The 18,746-nt window shown below is 38.4% G+C and overlaps 1 protein-coding gene and 1 pseudogene across 1 annotated transcript; both read left to right on the forward strand.

Moving 5' to 3' along the window:
* Positions 1-5,806: 5,806 nt before the first annotated feature.
* LOC110316674 (olfactory receptor 2A1/2A42-like) lies at positions 5,807-6,850 on the forward strand. Its single transcript, XM_021191106.1, has one exon. It carries the CDS (start codon positions 5,833-5,835, stop codon positions 6,796-6,798), a length of 966 nt encoding a protein of 321 aa, XP_021046765.1. The 5' UTR covers positions 5,807-5,832; the 3' UTR covers positions 6,799-6,850.
* Positions 6,851-18,205: 11,355 nt separating this feature from the next.
* Positions 18,206-18,629, forward strand: LOC110316795 (annotated as a pseudogene).
* Positions 18,630-18,746: the final 117 nt, after the last annotated feature.

An 18,746-nucleotide genomic window follows, 5' to 3' on the forward strand; every position in this document is an offset into this window, starting at 1 on the left:
GGAGTGGGTGGGTAGGGGAGTAGGGTGAGGGGAGGGTATAGGGGACATTTGGGATAACATTTGAAATGTAAATGAGGAAAATATCTAATAAAATAATTTTAAAAAACTGATGAGAAAGATAAAAAACATTCATTGTATAAAAGTACCAGGGCCCCCACTGGAGAAGCTAGAGAAAGTACCCAAGGAGCTGAAGGGGTTTGCAACCCTATAGGTGGAACAACAATATGAACTAACCCGTACCCTCAGAGCTCATGTCTCTAGCTGCATATGTAGCACAAGATGGCTTAGTCGGTCATCATTGTGAAGAGAGGCCCCCTTAGTCTTGCTCCAGTACAGGGGATTGCCAGGGCCAAGAAGTGGGTGTGGGTGTGTAGGGAAGCAGGGCAGGGGGAGGGTATAGGAGACTTTTGGGACAGCATTTGAAATGTAAATAAAGAAAATATCTAATATAAAAAAGTACCATATTTTCCTAATGCACTATCCTGTTGAGGGGTATCTAGGTTCCTTCAAATTCCTGGGTTGTACAAATAAAGTAGCAGTCCATATGGTTGAGACTTATAATGAAGCATCTTTTGGCTGTATCTCCAGGAATGCAATAGCTGAATATTGAAGTAGATCTATTTCCAGCTTTCTAAGGAACTGCCATACTGATTTCCAAATTTTAGTGCTCTAAAATTTATAACATTAATTGTAGTTCATATGGGCACAAAAGGAGATGAAAGTTGCATAGAGTTCATCCGACACACAATGTTTTTCATAAAAGGAACAGGATTTGGGGCTTCCTTTTAAAACTGTGTTTCTTTACATACAGGCAGTGGAAATGCATGCCTTTAATTCCAGCACTCAGGAGGCAGAGGAAGGCAGAGTTCTGAGTTCAAGGCCAGCCTGGTCTACAGAATGGGTTCCAAGAGAGCCAGGGCAACACAGAAATCCTGTCTTGGAAAACAAACCAAAATGATTATTTTTATCTCAAATATATATTCATAGTAGATGTAAACTTGTCCTGCAAATATGGGAACCACAAACCTCCCTTTTGTTTATGCTCTAACTCTGGACATCCAGGATTACAATGTAATGAATTCATTGATTTTATAAATTTTGGAGTGGCTTCAATGGAACTTTTCTCTCTCCCCGATGTCTAATATGAAAGGATATAGAAGTAAAAGTGAGAATGGTTTTAGACAACAACTCATGAGGGAAGCGACACTGTAGAGGCTCCAGTCTTCCCAGGAACTTTCTGAATCACAGTGTAGCCCTGGCTCTCCAGAAACTCACTCTCTAGACCAAACGGCCCTAAAACTCAGAAACCCTCCTGCCTCTGCTTCCCACATCCTGGAGTTAAAGGAATGAACCACCACCGCCTCTCTGTGAGAGAACTTTTTCTAATAGGTGACCTACATTGGTGGTTCCTACTCTAAAAGGCACTGTTTACAATAGGTCCCAAAGGAACAGTCTGGAACACCGTGGCTTCTCTTTGGACTCCCCAGTCCTCTTTGTGCCTTAATATGCTGCTCCCACACTATCTGCAATTTGGAGTGTGACTTTCAATCATAAGTTTTTAAGGTCCTAACTTCTCATTTCTACTCATTTCTCCAGATTCCATACAGGAGAGGCTGAGCTTCTGAGCAGATTCCAAAAGTTCATTCATTGGTTCTACTTCTTGACAAGTTCCCCAGAAGCATCTTAGAATGAAGATAATGAAACAGGAATTATGACATTAGAAAAATGTCAGTCACTATTCATGGATTCTGATGGGCATTGTTTCAGAGTTGTCTCTTTATCTGGGATTCTTAACTGTTAGTCCTGTTGGGGATGGCAGCAGCAATAGAAAGAGATAATTTCTCTGTCTTTGCTTCCCACAGAGGAAGTCATGCATGGTGTCTCCTGGCCCTGCTCCTCCAAGGACACTCAAGAGCTGCCAACTAGGCTGAGTCCTCAGAGAATAAAATCTCCTTCCCTGAGGATTTTGCTGCATTTCAAGCAGAAGCAGACCTGAGTATTCTACAGTTCCCCAGAAATTCTGCAGGAATAGGATTTGTGCCAGCCTCCAGCTGTTTCCTCTTCTGATGTTCTTGGGTGTTAATGTGTGAGTCAACAAGGTTGTATAAATTTAGTATACCACAAATTCCTCCCAGATAGTTGAAACATCTTGTCTTTGTTTAACCCTTCTTCTGTCATTGCCACTCTTTATTGCTATATAGTGATGAGAAATAGATTATCTCTATGAACGCTAAATATATATGCTTATTCATATTCTGTGCAAATAATTATTTCCATATCATGACTTTACATGAAATATGTAGAATAACTTTCCTATTTAACAAAAAATCATAGTAGAATATGTTGCAGGGTGATGTTTCGTTTTATTGAAATTAACACATACTGATTATCTTCTGAAGGTTCCATTTAATTACTGTCAGTCCTGTAAAAATATATTTGTTTATTGCATTGGGCTGTAAAATCCACATGCATTTTATGTTTATGTCTGATCTTTATATGTCATATAACTTTCAAGACATATCCAGGTACCTAGAATACAGTAAATAAGTAGGAATATATGTTATATTTTCTGGAATCTAGAGGATGAATTTTGGTGACGGGAGGGAACTGAGGTGTGAGTGGGTATAGGAGAATGGAAAAAGAATTAGATTCTCAATCATCATTTAAATCTTCTATTTAATAAATTTTTATGTTTAATATTGACTCTTTTATGTCTTCTCTTGGCCCTGAAACACATGTTTACAACAACGTCCTTATAATATTACAATCCTCAGTCTGTTGTACCCTACTACAGTGCTGGGCACACAGTGCATGAACCAGATGATTAACTAGAATTCAAAGATTGGTGAAGAGATGATCCAGTAAGACTGACCTTCAATTGTTTCTGGTATATATTCATTTGCCTCATCAATCCTCATTCCATATGATAACTTGGCAAAGTCTCTATCTCATCAATATGGAAGAAAGAAAAGTAATGGCTTCTTCCTTGGTAGTTACAAGTAATCAGTTGAGATAAGCAACTGAGGGACAATGGGGTGGCTATATGAATGTTGCTTTGCCCATGCCTACTACCATAGAAAAGAAATGGATACTTCATCAAACTTGAGATTTACTTTTTAAAATATGATTCATTGCAAGTGATGATAATTTGTTTATCTATAAAGAAATGCCTTCCTGACCTTAATGATTTAGAGTAACTAGATCATTTATTAACCATTCCAGTTGGACAACTTTTAATTTCTGAAGTCATATATACATAGAAAAATACATATCATCATAATAATTCTATAATTTACACTTGTAACTGGAACATGCTTCAAAGTGAAGTCCATGAGACCCCTGGAAATGTAATGTTTTGTTTCTAATTTATTACTTTAATTAACTTTAGATACATTGCATTGAAATCAAATGAAAAGGATTATAAAGATTAATATATACTAAATTCAAGTGCTTAACATTTTATGAACCCTTTAAGTGATCTTATCCCATCTTAAAGATGTTAGTTAAATATGAATCACAGAAATAACTTTTTTTTCTGTATTGAAGGACTCTTTTCCTGTGGGAGAAGAACTGAAATTAGGATAATTAGAGGAAATTTTATGGTAAAATAAATAAGGAGTCTTAAAACAACCATAGCTAGTAGTTTATTCATTTGTTTGTATTCATTTATTTATGTGTCGTTTAATAGATATATATCAGTTGCCAGATTTAGAAAACAAGAAAACCTGATCCCCAGCTTTATAATAAACAACAGGCAACCGTACCAAGTGCTTTCTAAGGTATCCAATGTGTTAGCTGCATTTCTTTTGCTATGAAATAAATTTACAATCTAGTGTTTTTTCTATGCATCATGTGTAAACTTTAACTTTATGCCCATTCACATAGTCCCAGATGATAGAACAAACTGGAAATTTCCTTCAACAAGAGTATCATGCTATGCCAAGTCACAAGAGAACAAGGCACAAGCCATACTATTGAAATCTTATTTATCTGTAGTTTAAAATGAAACTGAAATGTTTGCGAAAAATGTTGATAATTGTATATTCCATCTCTACAGAGATATCTGCTCAAGAAAAGAAATTACACCCTGACAGTTGCTGAGGAACCTGAAATGAGAGTAAGAAGATCTAGTCAGAGATCATTCTCATTAATGTTAATAATAAACATGCAAAGACATCCATGTGGACTACAGACATCCATCAGGTGGCTAGGAGCTTTCTTCCAACTGGTTCCCTTGTCCCTTCCCCAGATGTCATTTCTTATGCACTGCTAAATACTGCCTTCCTTATCCAAATTCTACATTTGAAAAAATCTCCTGTCTTCATTTTATACTGTGTCTCCACACAATATCTCCTGAAACACATGAATTCTTGAGTCGTTTAAATCCACCTTCCATACATCTAGGAGAATACACAAAACATCAAGCTTTCAAATGTTTCTCTCTGAACTCTCCAGTCCTGTGTTTGCTGATGCAGTCTTATTTCCACATCTACCTTGTTATTTTCAAATTCTCATCAGTTGCATGTCTCTTTTATGAGTCTTTCTCAGAATAAAATTCTGTCTGTCATGCCAATTTCCTTGGAAAATACTCTTTAACATCTCCCTTGGTACTGATGTTAATTAAACTAAAGATTGTTCCAAAGCAATGCCATTCCTCTTGCTATTTAGGGAAAAGTCAAAACATGAATAATTATTGATGCCAAGATCAGCCAAAATTTTTCTACTTTAAATTGCAAATCCTTATGCTTTGGATTTCAAATATAGTGTATATTACAAATATGAGGAAATGGACTAGCAACAAAACCAGCCCACTTCTTCCTTACTTTTATTCCATGCAAATATTATTCAGAGAAAACATAGAAAGATGTTTAAATAAACAGTATACGGGTAATTTGCCTGCAAGAGTATTCATAAAGGCACTCATTATGCACCCTTAGAAATCTTTGAACGGTCATAGAAACTCCCATGCACTGAGTCTGGGTGGTAATACACTTGGTGAAACAAAAAAATCATCCCATTTTCCTAGAGTGTATTAATAATTCTGTGAATATCCCACTTGACTATCCAGAAAAATAACTATACAGTGGTTATTGTCTGAATTTCAAGATAATAATACATATTCTAGATGGATATACACAAACAAATATGAAGGCACATAACACCATATTGTCTGTAGATATAATTTCCCACCTCCTTCCTCATCACCAACAATGTTTCAAATTCTATGCATATGTGTATCTATACATCACCTTGTGTTCCTCAAAGGCCCTGAATTTTCTTACCCATCAAATGTCCACTTGCTGAGCATACAACCCAATCATAAAAAAAGTGTTTGACAATTTTTTGAGTAAAGTTTTATAAGTATCCTCTAGATTTTGGTTATGAATTAGACACTTAAAGTAACAAATGTAAATTCTATCAATCTTTTCTACACTGGTATTATCCCAGCTGTGTTCCTTCCATGTTGCTGTGGTGTTTGAATCAGAGACCTTAGTTACTCTTTATATCCTTGCATGCATAAAACTCTGAGACAAACAATGTTTCACAATTGTTTTGTGTGTAGGGTTTACTAGAGCTCATAATAGCTCCTGTGCCAGTTATTCTAAGTATTTAAGCACTGGCAATATAATACTCTTCCAAAAGTTGTGTGCCAGTTAAAGCTATAGTTTTTGCACAACTTTTTAATAATACATTATTAACTTATTAATGATTGAATACATCCTACTGATGTTTACTAATACTTTTCTCATGCTGCTAAAATCTGAGATAAGTGATAAAACCATATTTTACAAGAATTGAGTCTCAATTCTTTGCATCCTCTTTCAGAGTGAAATGGAGGAAAATCAGACCATGGTCACAGAGTTCGTCCTGCTGGGATTCTGTCTCGGCCCGAGGATTCACCTAGTTCTTTTTCTGCTTTTCTCTCTCTTCTATACTTTCACCATACTGGGGAATGGGACTATCCTTGCAATGATCTGCCTGGACTCCAGACTCCACACTCCCATGTACTTCTTCCTGTCCCACCTGGCTGTTGTCGATATGGCCTATGCCTGCAACACAGTGCCTCAGACACTCATAAACCTCTTGGATGAGACCAGGCCTATCACCTTTGCTGGATGCATGACACAGACCTTTGTCTTCTTGGCTTTTGCCCACACTGAATGTGTACTCCTTGTTGTGATGTCCTATGACCGGTATGTAGCTATCTGCCACCTGTTACACTATACTGTTATCATGAACTGGAGAGTGTGTACCATTCTGGCTGCTGTTTCCTGGATAGTCAGCTTTCTCCTTGCTCTGGTCCATTTGGTCCTCATCCTGAGGCTGCCCTTCTGTGGACCTCATGAAATCAATCACTTCTTCTGTGAAATCCTGTCTGTCCTCAAGCTGGCCTGTGCTGACACAACTCTTAATCAAGTCGTTATCTTTGCAGCTTGTGTGTTCATATTAGTGGGGCCCCTATGCTTTGTACTAGTCTCCTACACACGCATACTCATGGCCATCCTGAGGATCCAGTCAGGGGAGGGTCGCAGAAAGGCCTTTTCTACCTGTTCCTCCCACCTCTGTGTGGTAGGGCTCTTCTTTGGCAGTGCCATTGTCATGTACATGGCCCCCAAGTCCCAGCACCCAGAGGAGCAGCAGAAGGTTCTCTTCCTGTTTTATAGTTTTTTCAACCCCATGCTGAACCCTCTGATCTACAGTCTGAGGAATGCTGAGGTGAAGGGCGCCCTCAGGAGGTCACTGTGCAAAGAAAGACGCTCCTGGTTGGTGTGGTGTTCGGACCACAAGTCTTGGTAGTTTCTTCTAATTCTAGTCTTCAATTACTTTAAATCCAGGAGTATTCACTGTCTCTTTTTTATAATGTCTAACTACATAGGATCAAATTTTCAGGATTTATTTATTTATAACCTGCAGGATTTATGTTATATTGCTTAGCTACTTAGGAGATAAAATTTTGTCTGGTGTATTTTTTCTTTCTAGCTCAACTGATTGGATGTAAAATTAAATAATATTTTAATTATTCTCTGGGTCTTATTAGATTAGTTGAGTCTGTTCATTAGTTTCTTTAATTAAATGACCTGACAAAAAGCATAAGATGGAACAAGTCATATCCAAAAACATATGCCCTGCATCCCATCATACTCCTGACAATTCCGACAACAACACTTTTTTTATCCTATCCACATATATTTTTATTATTACTTTCTTTATTTACATTTCAAATGCTATCCCGAAAGTTCCCTATACCCCCCTCCGCCCCTGCTCCCCTACCCACCCACTCCCACTACTTGGCCCAGGCCTTCCCTTGTGCTGGGTCATATAAAGTTTGCAAGACCAAGGGGCCTCTCTTCCCAGTGATGGTCAATTAGGCCATCTTCTGCTACATATGCAGCTAGAAACACAAGCTCAGGGGGTACTGGTTAGTTCATATTGTTGTTCCACCTACAGGGTTGCAGCCCCCTTCAGTTCCTTGGGTACTTTCTCTAGCTCCTCCATTGGGGACCCTGTGTTCCATCCAATAGCTGGCCCAGCAACAACACTTGACCAATCCAGGAATTATTTGGAGGTTTCTAGCCATTATGTATGGCATGCATTACTTCAAATGAAAATTACTGACATGTTGTGGAGTTAATTTGTTGGTCTGAGTTAAGGAACAGATTTAAAACAAGAGGTTTAAGAATAAGAAGGAAGGACAATATTAAAACTCCACAGAAAACCTTTAATCTTTAACCTGGAAGGCAGAGGCTGGAGAATCTGTATGATTTCAAGGCCAACATGGTTTTCAAAAAGAGTTCCAGGACAGCCAGAGTTTCCTAGAAAGACCATGTCTCAAAAGAAATCAACCAGTGAAACAAGCAAACAAATATAGACATGGAAGATGCTGTAGTATCTTTTACAATGTAAGGGTGTTGCCTGATTATTTTGTAGCTAGTGAAAGAGAATAATAGAGCATTGTTCCCTTAAATGAACTGAAAATGAGCATTAGATATTTGGGCTGTTTGACTATCCTTCAGAAAGATCTGGAATGATGAGCTATCATATATTTTTTAACCTGTATACAGATAGAATAGATTCTCATGTTTAGAGCATTGCTCAATGCCACCATGATGGTGAATATCACTTTTGTTCAAAAGAATGTGTGTTCTTCATTTTGACATTAACAGATAATAATTACTGTGTATAAATGGAGACATGGACACATAAAAAGCAGCCATCTTATTTAATAACTTAGGAAGTGACATTTACTACATATTGATAGAACTACGTATGGATCATTTTGCTTAATCATCATAAAAAATGAATATGATCCTATTATTGGTCTTTCTTGGAAATGAATACTCTAGAAAGCAGTAAATTTTTGACTACCTCCGACAATTTGTCTCCAAAGTCCCCTTATCATAACCATAATATAGTAACATGATCTCATAGTGCTACATTAATATCATTGATTTAAATAAACTGAATAGATATCCTAATGAAGGACATGAGAAATGAAGGACAGTATCTGCGTAGTTTAATGTGTATGATGATAAGCTGAACTGGTTCTATGAGGCCTGATAGAAAAGGAGCTCTCACTTCAGGGGATGTTTTCCCTGGATAATGACTCCTATGCACAAAGTTGTTTTGTTGTTGTTGTTGTTGTTGTCTTTTTTTAAGCCGTGGACTTTCAGAGGAACATTGACATCATAAAGTGAAAAATGAATATGATTCTCGTTGAACACGGAGACTTATGTTCATCCAATATCTAAGAATTAAGATAACCCTGACCAATCCTATTTCTTTGTTCTGAACTAAAAAGATCTTCATTAACTAGTAACAGTATTTTGTCTCCACCAAAAATGTGAAAATAATGATGTGCTAATAATAAGAACTCCAGTAGTACAGCAAGCACTGGCAGCGCTCAGGAGCAATGAGCAGACAGAAGAAAGAGAATATGAGGAGAAAGTTGAGTGGTGAGTTACCTCAGAGTGAGGATGGTTATCTCATAGAATCTTTGGGAAACGCAGTCCACAAATAAGCCAAGGGTATTCATATTTTTATTGCATATTGAAAACTTTTATAATCAGCCAGGTGATAATTGCAGAACAAATACCACATGAAAGATTGATGGCTTCCATTTAATTTAAACACAGCAGCACCAAAACACTGTCTTGAATGCTACTCATTTCCACATTTAAATTTACATAGTTCTTGCAAAAGTTTCTTCTGAAGTGAATATTGTGGTTAATTGCATCTTACTTAGAGTGATGCAGAACAACTTCACAGCTATTGGAAAAAATATTTAGTCCTTGATAGAAATACAGCTGCAAGATGCTGTAATGTTGTTTCTGCTCACAAGGTGGCTGTGTGGGGGTGTGGATTCTCCAATCTTGTGCAAGAGAATGCAATATCAGAGGCTATAATTACTGAAAATGATAGGCATTGCACTTTGTGGATGAAGTCAGTTCCTGAGCCATAAGACAGTGGCCCCACAGTATCTCTAGCATGTGGAGTGGAGACTTCATCTACTGATATGTAGGACTCTTGTTTACTCTTTCCTAAGGACGGTAGAGTCCAGTGTTTCTCTGTCTATTTCATCCAGGACCCAACATTTTGCTGCATGCAGGAAATCCACCTCAGTGACAAAGGCAGACATTACCTCACAGTAAAAAGCTGGAAAACACTTTTCCAAGCGAATGATCCAAAGAAACAAGCTATAGTAGCCATTCTAATATTGAAAAAAAAATTTACTTTCAACCTAAAGTTATCACAAAAATAAGGAAGGACACTTCATACTCATCAAAGGTAAAAATCCACCAAGATGAACTCTCAGTTCTGAATATCTATGCTCCAAATGCAAGGGCATCCACATTGATTAAAGAAACCATACTAAAGTTCAAAGCGCACATTGTACTGCACACAACGATAGTGGGAGACTTCAACACCCCATTCTCATCAATGGACAGATCCTGGAAACAGAAACTAAACAGGGACAAAGTGAAACTAACAGAAGTTGTGAAACAAATGGATTTAATTGATATCTATGGAACATTTTATCCTAAAACAAAAGGATATACCTATTTCTCAGCACTTCATGGTACCTTTTCCAAAACTGACCATATAATTGGCCACAAAACAGGCCCCAACAGGAACAAAAATATTGAAATCATCCCATGCATCCTATCAGATCAACAGGGACTAAGGCTGATCTTCCATAACAACATAAATAATAAATAACGTGGAAGCTGAACAACACTCTACTCAATGATAACTTGGTCAAGGAAGAAATAAAGAAAGAAAGAAAAGACTTTTTAGAGTTTAATTAAAATTAAGCCACAACATACCCAAACTTATGGGACACAATGAAAGCAGTCATAAGAAGAAAACTCACAGCTCTGAGTGCCTCCAAAACGAATCTGGAGAGACCATAAATGAGCAGCTTGACAGCACACCTGACAGTTCTAGAACAAACAGATACAAATTCACCCAAGAGGGGTAGGTAGAAGGAAATAATCAAACTCAGGGCTGAAATGAATGAAATGGAAATAAAAAGAACTATACAAAAATCATCCAAACCAGGAGCTTGTTCTTTGAGAAAATCAATAAGATAGACTAACCCTTAACCAGACTAACTAGAGGGCACAGGAAGAGTATCCTAATTAACAAAATCAGACATGAAAAGAGAGACATAACAACAGAATCTGAACAAATCCAAAAAATCATCAGATCTTACTACAAAAGCCTATACTCAACACAACTGGAAAATCTGGATGAAATGGACAATTTTCTAGACAGATACCAGGTACCAAAGTTAAATCAGGATCATATTAATGATCTAAACAGTTCCATAAACCTTAAAGAAAAAAAAGTAAAAAAACAAAAAAAAAAAAAAAAAAAAAAAAGCCCAGGACCTGATTGGTTTACTGTACAGCTCTATCAGTCCTCAAAGAGGACCTAATTCCAACATTGTTCGAACTATTCCACAATATAGAAGCAGAAGGTACTCTACCCAATTCATTCTATGAATTCACAGTTACTCTGATACCTAAACCACATAAAGACCCAACAAAAAAAGAAAACTTCAGACCAATTTCCCTTATGAATATCGATGCAAAAATACTCAATAAAATTCTCGCAAACCAAATCCAAGAACACATCAAAACGATTATCCATCATGACCAAGTAGGCTTCATCCCAGGGATGTAGGGATGGTTCAATACACAGAAACCCATCAACTCATTTCACCATGTAAACAAACTCAAATACATAAACCACATAATCATTTCATTAGATGCTGAGAAAGCATTTGACAAAAGCCAACACCTCTTTATGATAAAAGTCTTGGAAAGATCAGGAATTCAAGGCCCATACATAAACATAATAAAAGCAACATACAGCAAACAAGTAGCCAACATCAAACTAAATGGAGAGAAACTTGAAGCAATCCCACTAAAATCAGGGACTAGACAAGGCTTCCCACTCTCTCCCTATCTATTCAATATAGTACTCGAAGTCTTAGTTAAAGCAATTAGACAACAAAAGGAGGTCTAGGGGATACAAATTGGAAAGGAAGAAGTCAAAATATCACTATTTGCAGATGATATGATAGTATACATAAGTGTCCCCAAAAAATTCAACCAGAGATCTCCTAAACCTGATAAACAGCTTCAGTGAAGTAGCTGGATATAAAATTAACTCAAACAAATCAGTGGCCTTTTTCTACACAAAGGATAAACAGGCTGAGAAAGAAATTAGGGAAATAACATTCTTCAAAATAGTCATAAATAATATAAAAAACGTGGTGTGACTTTAACTAAGCAAGTGAAAGTATTGTTTGATAAGAACTTCAAGTCTCTGAAGAAAATAATCGAAATCTCAGAATATGGAAAGATCTCCCATGCTCATGGCTTGACAGGATTAATATAGTAAAAGTGACCATCTCTCCAAAAGCAATCTACAGATTCAGTGCAATCCCCATCAAAATTCCAACTCAGTTCTTCACAGAGTTAGAAAGAGAATTTTGCAAATTCATCTGGGATAACAAAAAAAAAAAACTAGGAAAGCATAAACTATTCTCAACAATAAAAGAACTTCTGGTGGACTCACTATCCCTGACCTCAAGCTGTACTACAGAGCAATTGTGATAAAAACTTCTTGATATTGGAACAGTGACAGGCTAGATCAGTGGAATAGAATTGAAGACCCAGATATGAACCCACACACCTATAGTTACTTGATCTTTGACAAAGGATCTAAAACCATCCAGTGGAAAGAAGACAGCATTTTCAACAAATGGTACTGGCTCAACTGGGGTTTGCATGTAGAAGAATGCCAATTGATCCATTCTTATCTCCTTGTACAAAGCTCAAGTCCAAGTAGATCAAGGAACTCCACATAAAACCAGATACACTGAAACTAAAACAAAAAAGTGGGGAAGAGCATTGGGCACATAGGCAGAGGAGAAAATTTCCTGAACAGAACACCAATAGCTTATGCTTTAAGATCAAGAACTGACAAATGGGACCTCATAAAATTGCAAAGCTTCTGTAAGGCAAACAACACTGTCAATAAGACAAAACAGCAACCAACAGATTGGGAAAAGATCTTTATAAATCTGATAGAGGGCTTATATTCAATATATACAAATAACTCAAAAAGTTAGACTACAGAGAAACAAACAACCCTATTTAAAAATGTAGTACAGAACTAAATAAAGAACTCTCAATTGAGGAATCCTGAATGGCTGAGAAACACCTGAAAAAAATGTTCAACATCCTTAGTCATCAGGGAAAGGCAAATCAAAACAACCCTAAGATTCTACCTCACACTAGTCAGAATGGCTAAGATCAAAAACTCGGGTGACAGTAGATGCTGGAAGGATGTGGAGAAAAAAGAACACTCCTCCATTGCTGGTGGGATCTCAAGCTGGTACAACCACTTTAGAAATCAGTCTGGCAGTACCTAAGAAAACTGGACATAGTACTACCCGAGGACACAGGAATACCATTCCTTGTCATATATCCAGAAGATGCTCCAACATGTAATAAGGACACATGCTCTACTATGTACATTGTAGCCTTATTTATAATAGCAAGATGCTGGAAAGAACCCAGATGTCCCTCAACACAGGAACATATACAGAAAATGTGGTACATTACCCAATTGAGTACTACTCAGCTATTAAAAAAAACAATGAATTTATGAGATTCTTAGGCAAATAAATGGATCAGGAGAATATCATCCTGAGTAAGGTAACCCAATCAAAAAGAACACAGATGATATGCACTCACTGATAAGTGGATATTAGCCCAGAAGCTCGGATACAATTCACAAACCACATGAAACTCAACTAGAAGGAAGACTGAAGTGTGGATACTTCAGTCCTTCCTAGAAGGGGGGAACAAAATACCCATGGAAGGAGTTACAGAGACAAAGTATGGAGCAGAGACTCCCCCACCTGGGTATCCATCCCATATACTATCACCAAACCCAGGCACTATTGTGGATGCCAACAAGTGCTTGATGGCAGGAGCCTGATATAGCTGTCCCCTGAGAGTCTCTGCCAGTGCCTGACAAATATGGAAGGAGGTGCTCACAGCCATCCATTGGGCTAAGCACAGGGTCCCCAATGAAGGAGCTAGAGAAAGGACCCAAGGAGTTGAAGGGGTTTACAGCTCCATAACAGGAACAACAATATGAACTAAGCAGTACTCCCAGAGCTCCCAGGGACTAAACCACCATCCAAAGAGTACATATGGTGGGACTCATGGCTCCAGCTACATATGAAGCAGAGGATGGCCTAGCCGGTCATCATTGGGAGGTCCTGTGAAGGCTCTATGCCCCAGTGTAGGGGAATGCCAGGGCCAGGAAGTGGGAGTGGGTGTGTTGGTGAGTAGGGGGAGGGGGGGGAGGGGATAAAGGGAGTGACGTTTCAGAGGGAGACCAGGAAAGAGGATAACATTTGAAATGGAAATAAACTATCTAATAAAATAAAATAATAATAAAAAGATAGTTTACCTGCTCTTGATTTAACTTTGGTATGTGGCATCTGTCAAAAAAAAACAATCCATTTCTAGATTTTCCAGTTTTGTTGAGTATAGGCTTTTATAGTAAGATCTAATGATATTTTGAATTTCCTCCATTTCTGTTATGTCTCCCTTTTCATTTCTGTTTTTGTTAATTTGGATACTGCCTCTCAGTCCTTTAGTTAGTTTGGCTAGGGTTTTTTTTTTTTAAGATTTATTTATTTATTATATGTAAGTACACTGTAGCTGTCTTCAGACACTCTAGAAGAGGGTGTCAGATCTCGTTACGGGTAGTTGTGAGCCACCATGTGGTTGCTGGGATTTGAACTCCGGACCTTCGGAAGAGCAGTTAGGTGCTCTTACGCACTGAGCCATCTCACCAGCCCTTGGCTAGGGTTTTATCTATCTTGTTGATTCTCTAAAAGAACCAGCTCTTCGTTTTGCTTATTCTTTGTATTGTTTTCTTTGTTTCTATTGGGTTGATTTGGGCCCAGAGTTTTAACTATTTCCTTCCTTCTACTCCTCTTGGGTGAGTTTGCTTCTTTTTGTTCTAGAGCTCTCAGGTGAGCTGTTAAGTTGTTAGTGTAAGATCTCTCCAGTCTCTTTACTGGAACACTTAGAGCTATGAACTTTCCTCTTAGCACTGCTTTCATTGTGCCCATAAGCTTGGGTATGATGTGTCAACATTTCATTATATTCCAGGAAGTCTTTAATTTCTTTATTTCTTCCCTGATTAAGTTATTATTGAGTAAAGGGTTGTTCAGTTTCCATGTGTATGTAGGCTTTCTGTAGTTTTTAATGTTATTGAAGACCAGCGTTAGGCCATGGTGATATGATAGGATGCATGGTATTCAATGTCTGTCTATTGAGGGTTGTTTTATGGTTGATTTTGGAGAAGGTACCATGAGGTGCTGAGAAGAAGTTGTATTCTTTTGTTTTAGGGTGAAATGTTCTGTAGATGCCTATTAAATACATTTGGTTCATAACTTCTGTTAGTTTCACTGTGTCTCTTTTTAGTATCTCTTCCAATGATCTTTTCATTGATGAGAGTGGGGTGTTGAAAGCTGCCACTGTTATTGCATAGGTTTCAATGTGAGTTTTAAGCTTTAGTATATTTTTGTTAATGAATATGGGTGCTCTTGCATTTGGGGCATAGATGTTCAGAATTAAGAGTTCATCTTGGTAAATACTACCTTGATGAATATGAAGTGTTCTTTTTCATCATACTTGATGACTTTTGGTTGAAAGTCTATTTTATTGGATATTAGGATAGCAACTCCTGCTTGTTTCCTGGGACCATTTGCTTGGAAGACCTTTTTCCATCCTTTTACTCTGAGGTAGTGTCTGTCTGTTTATTCAGGTGTGTTTCTTGTATGCAACAAAATGCTAGATCTGGTTTGTGTATCCAGCCTGTTAGCTTATGTCTTTTTATAGGTGAGTTGAGTCCATTAATATTGTGAGGTATTTAAGACAGATGACTGTTCCTAATATGTTTGTTTCTGTAGGTGGCTTTATGTGCTTGTGGCTCTGCTTTCCGCTTTGTTGTGAGATGTTTCATATCTTGTCCTTTCTTTGATGCAGGCATCTTCCTTGTGTTGGAGTTTTCCTTCTAGGATCCTCTGCAGGGCTGGGTTGGTAGATAGATACTGTTTGAACATGGTTTTGTCCTGGAATATTTTGGTTTCTCCATCTATGTTGATTGAGAGTTTTGCTGGGTATAGTATCCTGGGTTGGCATTTGTGTTCTCTTAGAGTCTGTATGACCTCTAACCAGGCTCTTCTGGCATTCATAGTCTCTGTTGAGAAGTCTGGTGTAATTCTGATAGGTCTACCTTTGTATGATTCTTGGCCCTTTTCCCTTGCAGCTTTTAATATTCTTTCTTTGTTCTGTGCATTTAGTGTTTTGATAATTATGTGACGAGAGGGTTTTCTTTTCTGGTCCCTTTTATGGTGTTCTATAGGCTTCTTGTACCTTTTTGGCCATCTCTTTCTTTGGGTTGGGGAAGTTTTCTTCTATGATTTTGTTGAAGACATTTTCAGGTCCTTTGATCTGGGAATCTTCATTAGTCATTTTGACTATTCTTAGATTTGGTCTTTTCATTGTGTCTTGAATTTCCTGGGTGCTTTGGGTTAGGAGTTTTTTATGCTTTGAATTTTCTTTGACAGTTGTGTCAATATCTTCTATGGTATCTTCTACACTGAGATTTCCCTCTTCTATCTCTTGTATTCTGTTGGACTTACATCTGCAATTCCTGACCTCTTTTCTAGGTTTTCCATTTCCAGGTTCGCGTCCATTTGTGTTTTCTTTATTGTTTCTACTTCCACTTTCAGGTCTTGGATCACTTTATTCAATTCCTTCACCTGCTTACCTGTGTTTTCCTGTATTTCTTTCAGTGAGTTATTGATATTCTCCTTAAAGGACTCTATTATAGTCACTAGATAGGATTTTAGGACAGATTCCTGATTTTCAGGTGTGTTGGTGTGTTCAAGGTTTGCTGTGGTGGGAGAACTGGTTTCTGATGATGCCCACATATTTTGGCTTCTGTTGCTTTAGGTCTTGTGCTTGCCCTTCACCATCTGGATATTCCTGGTGTTTGTTGGTCTGAGTGACTGTCTGGAATCAGTCTCTTTTGTCCCTGGATTGCTTCAGGTCCCTGAGGCCCTGGCTGTATCAAATCACCTGTGGAGCCTTACAACCTGGGGCTCTTCACGGGGGGGGGGGGGGGGCAGAGAAGCTGCTGATCTGTTGCCCTGGCTGCAGTAGATCTCCTGGGAGGTCTTCAGACTATTCAGTCTTCAGTGGAGCAGTCAAACTGTTGTCCAACGGCTCTGAGTGCATCAGGTTCTCAACTGCTGTGAGTACAGCGGGTCCTCAACTGCTCTGAGTGCAACAGGTCCTCTAGGGTGGGTCTGGATATAGTGTCTTCACTGAAGCAGACCAACTAGGAGTCTGCCTCAGGAGAGAAGACCAGCCAAAAGGGTGGGAAGGGACAGAAGGGGAGAGGTATTCAGGAGGGCAGGGGCTTTGGTGGGTGATGGTTGATCCCGAGTCCACCAGGCTCCCAGAAGCAGCTCTGGGATTCAGGAGAGGGAGAGGGAGGGGGAGGGTTTTTGTTTTTTTTTTTTTACCAACTGCTCTAAGTGCAGCAGGTCCTCTTGGATGGGTAGGTATGTGGTGTCTTCTCGAGAGCACACCAATTAGGAGTCTGCTCCAGCAGAAAAAAACCCTATTAACTACTTTCTATACACTATGCTTTTGATATGTTTAAGACTATTTTGTCTTCTTGTTTCTTGTTATGAATACAGAGATGAATATATTCTTCAAACCTGATGTGAATTTCAGAGTTCCCTCAGGTTTACCTGGTGCCCCAGAAGACTAGAATCACTGTGTGATAAACACAGTAGTTTGTGAATCTTACTGTGTCTAGATATAGATTTTTCTAACTCTCTCATGCCTGATATAAAAAAATAAATACAACTGAAACATGAGAATATCTTTAGCAGCAGATATCTCCATCTTTGTTGGGGTGAGGGGAAGGTAACTGTAAGGAGAGCCACCTTGCAGAGGCTCCCATCCTCCCAGAAAAGAATGGACTCTGGGTTCAGCAACCATCACCTTCCAGAGTGAAAACTAGAGAGCATTTCCAACAGCTGACCTACATGGGTGGATTTGGCTCTAGAAGATACTCTATTAGGGGAGATATTTCTTCAAAAACCTCTGGAACATCAGTCCCTCCTTGTTCTTCTCAGATCTTTCCTATGCATCCTTAGCCAGCATATACAGTTTCTCTACACCTTGAATATAACATGCTGACTGTGTTTACTAGCTGTGTGTCCTGGTGGGGATGAGAACAGAAATAGAAATAAATAAGCATTGTTTTTCTCTTCCCTACAAAAGTAGGCATACATTGTAACTCATGTACTAATGATGAAACTACAGCCCTTCCATTAAGCCCTCAGTAGCTGCCAACTGTGCTAAGCTCTTAGAGAATATAAATATAATTTTGGTAATATTTGTCTTTCTGAGTCTTCTAAGTGGTTAACTCACTTAAAAAGATTTCTTTCTAGTTCCATTTCTTTACCTGTAAATTTCCTTATTTTGTTTTTTTATAAACAGCTGAGTAATATTCTGTTGTGTAGAGACACCAGAACTGTCTGAAGAGGAGACCTGAGAAGAAGGATCCGTACCCAACAGTGACAATGGTGGATAGGCCCAAGGACCAAAATCTTCCCAAGGCCATCATTACCAAGATCATCAAGGAGGCACTCGAGACAGTGTCAAAATCTCCAAGGAGGACCTAAGCGCCATCTCCCATGCCACCAGTGTCTTCGTTCTGTATGCCACATCCTGTGCCAATAACTTCTCAATGAAAGGAAAGCACATGACTCTGAATGTCAACGCTGTGCTGTCAGCCATGGAAGAGTTGGAGTTCCAGAGGCTCATAACATCATTGAAAGTAGCTCCAGAAGCATACAGGTGGGAGCAGAAAGGCAAGAAGGAAGCTTAGGAGCAAAAGAAGAAAGAGAGGGACAAAGACAAAAAAGATTCAGAAGACAAGACAAAAGTAGGGAGGAGGCAGATGAAGATGAAGAAAGATTGGAAGAGGAGGAAGTAGAAAAATGAACTGAGAGAATGGTCAGACTGTGGCACCGTGGAAGGGACCCTCAGATCCTGAGATGTATTTATTTATTTATTTATTTATTTTTTGAATCTTTCAGCTTTATTGGAGTTATTTATAGG

Source organism: Mus pahari, chromosome 2 (assembly GCF_900095145.1).
Source record: "Mus pahari chromosome 2, PAHARI_EIJ_v1.1, whole genome shotgun sequence".
NCBI lineage: Eukaryota > Metazoa > Chordata > Mammalia > Rodentia > Muridae > Mus > Mus pahari.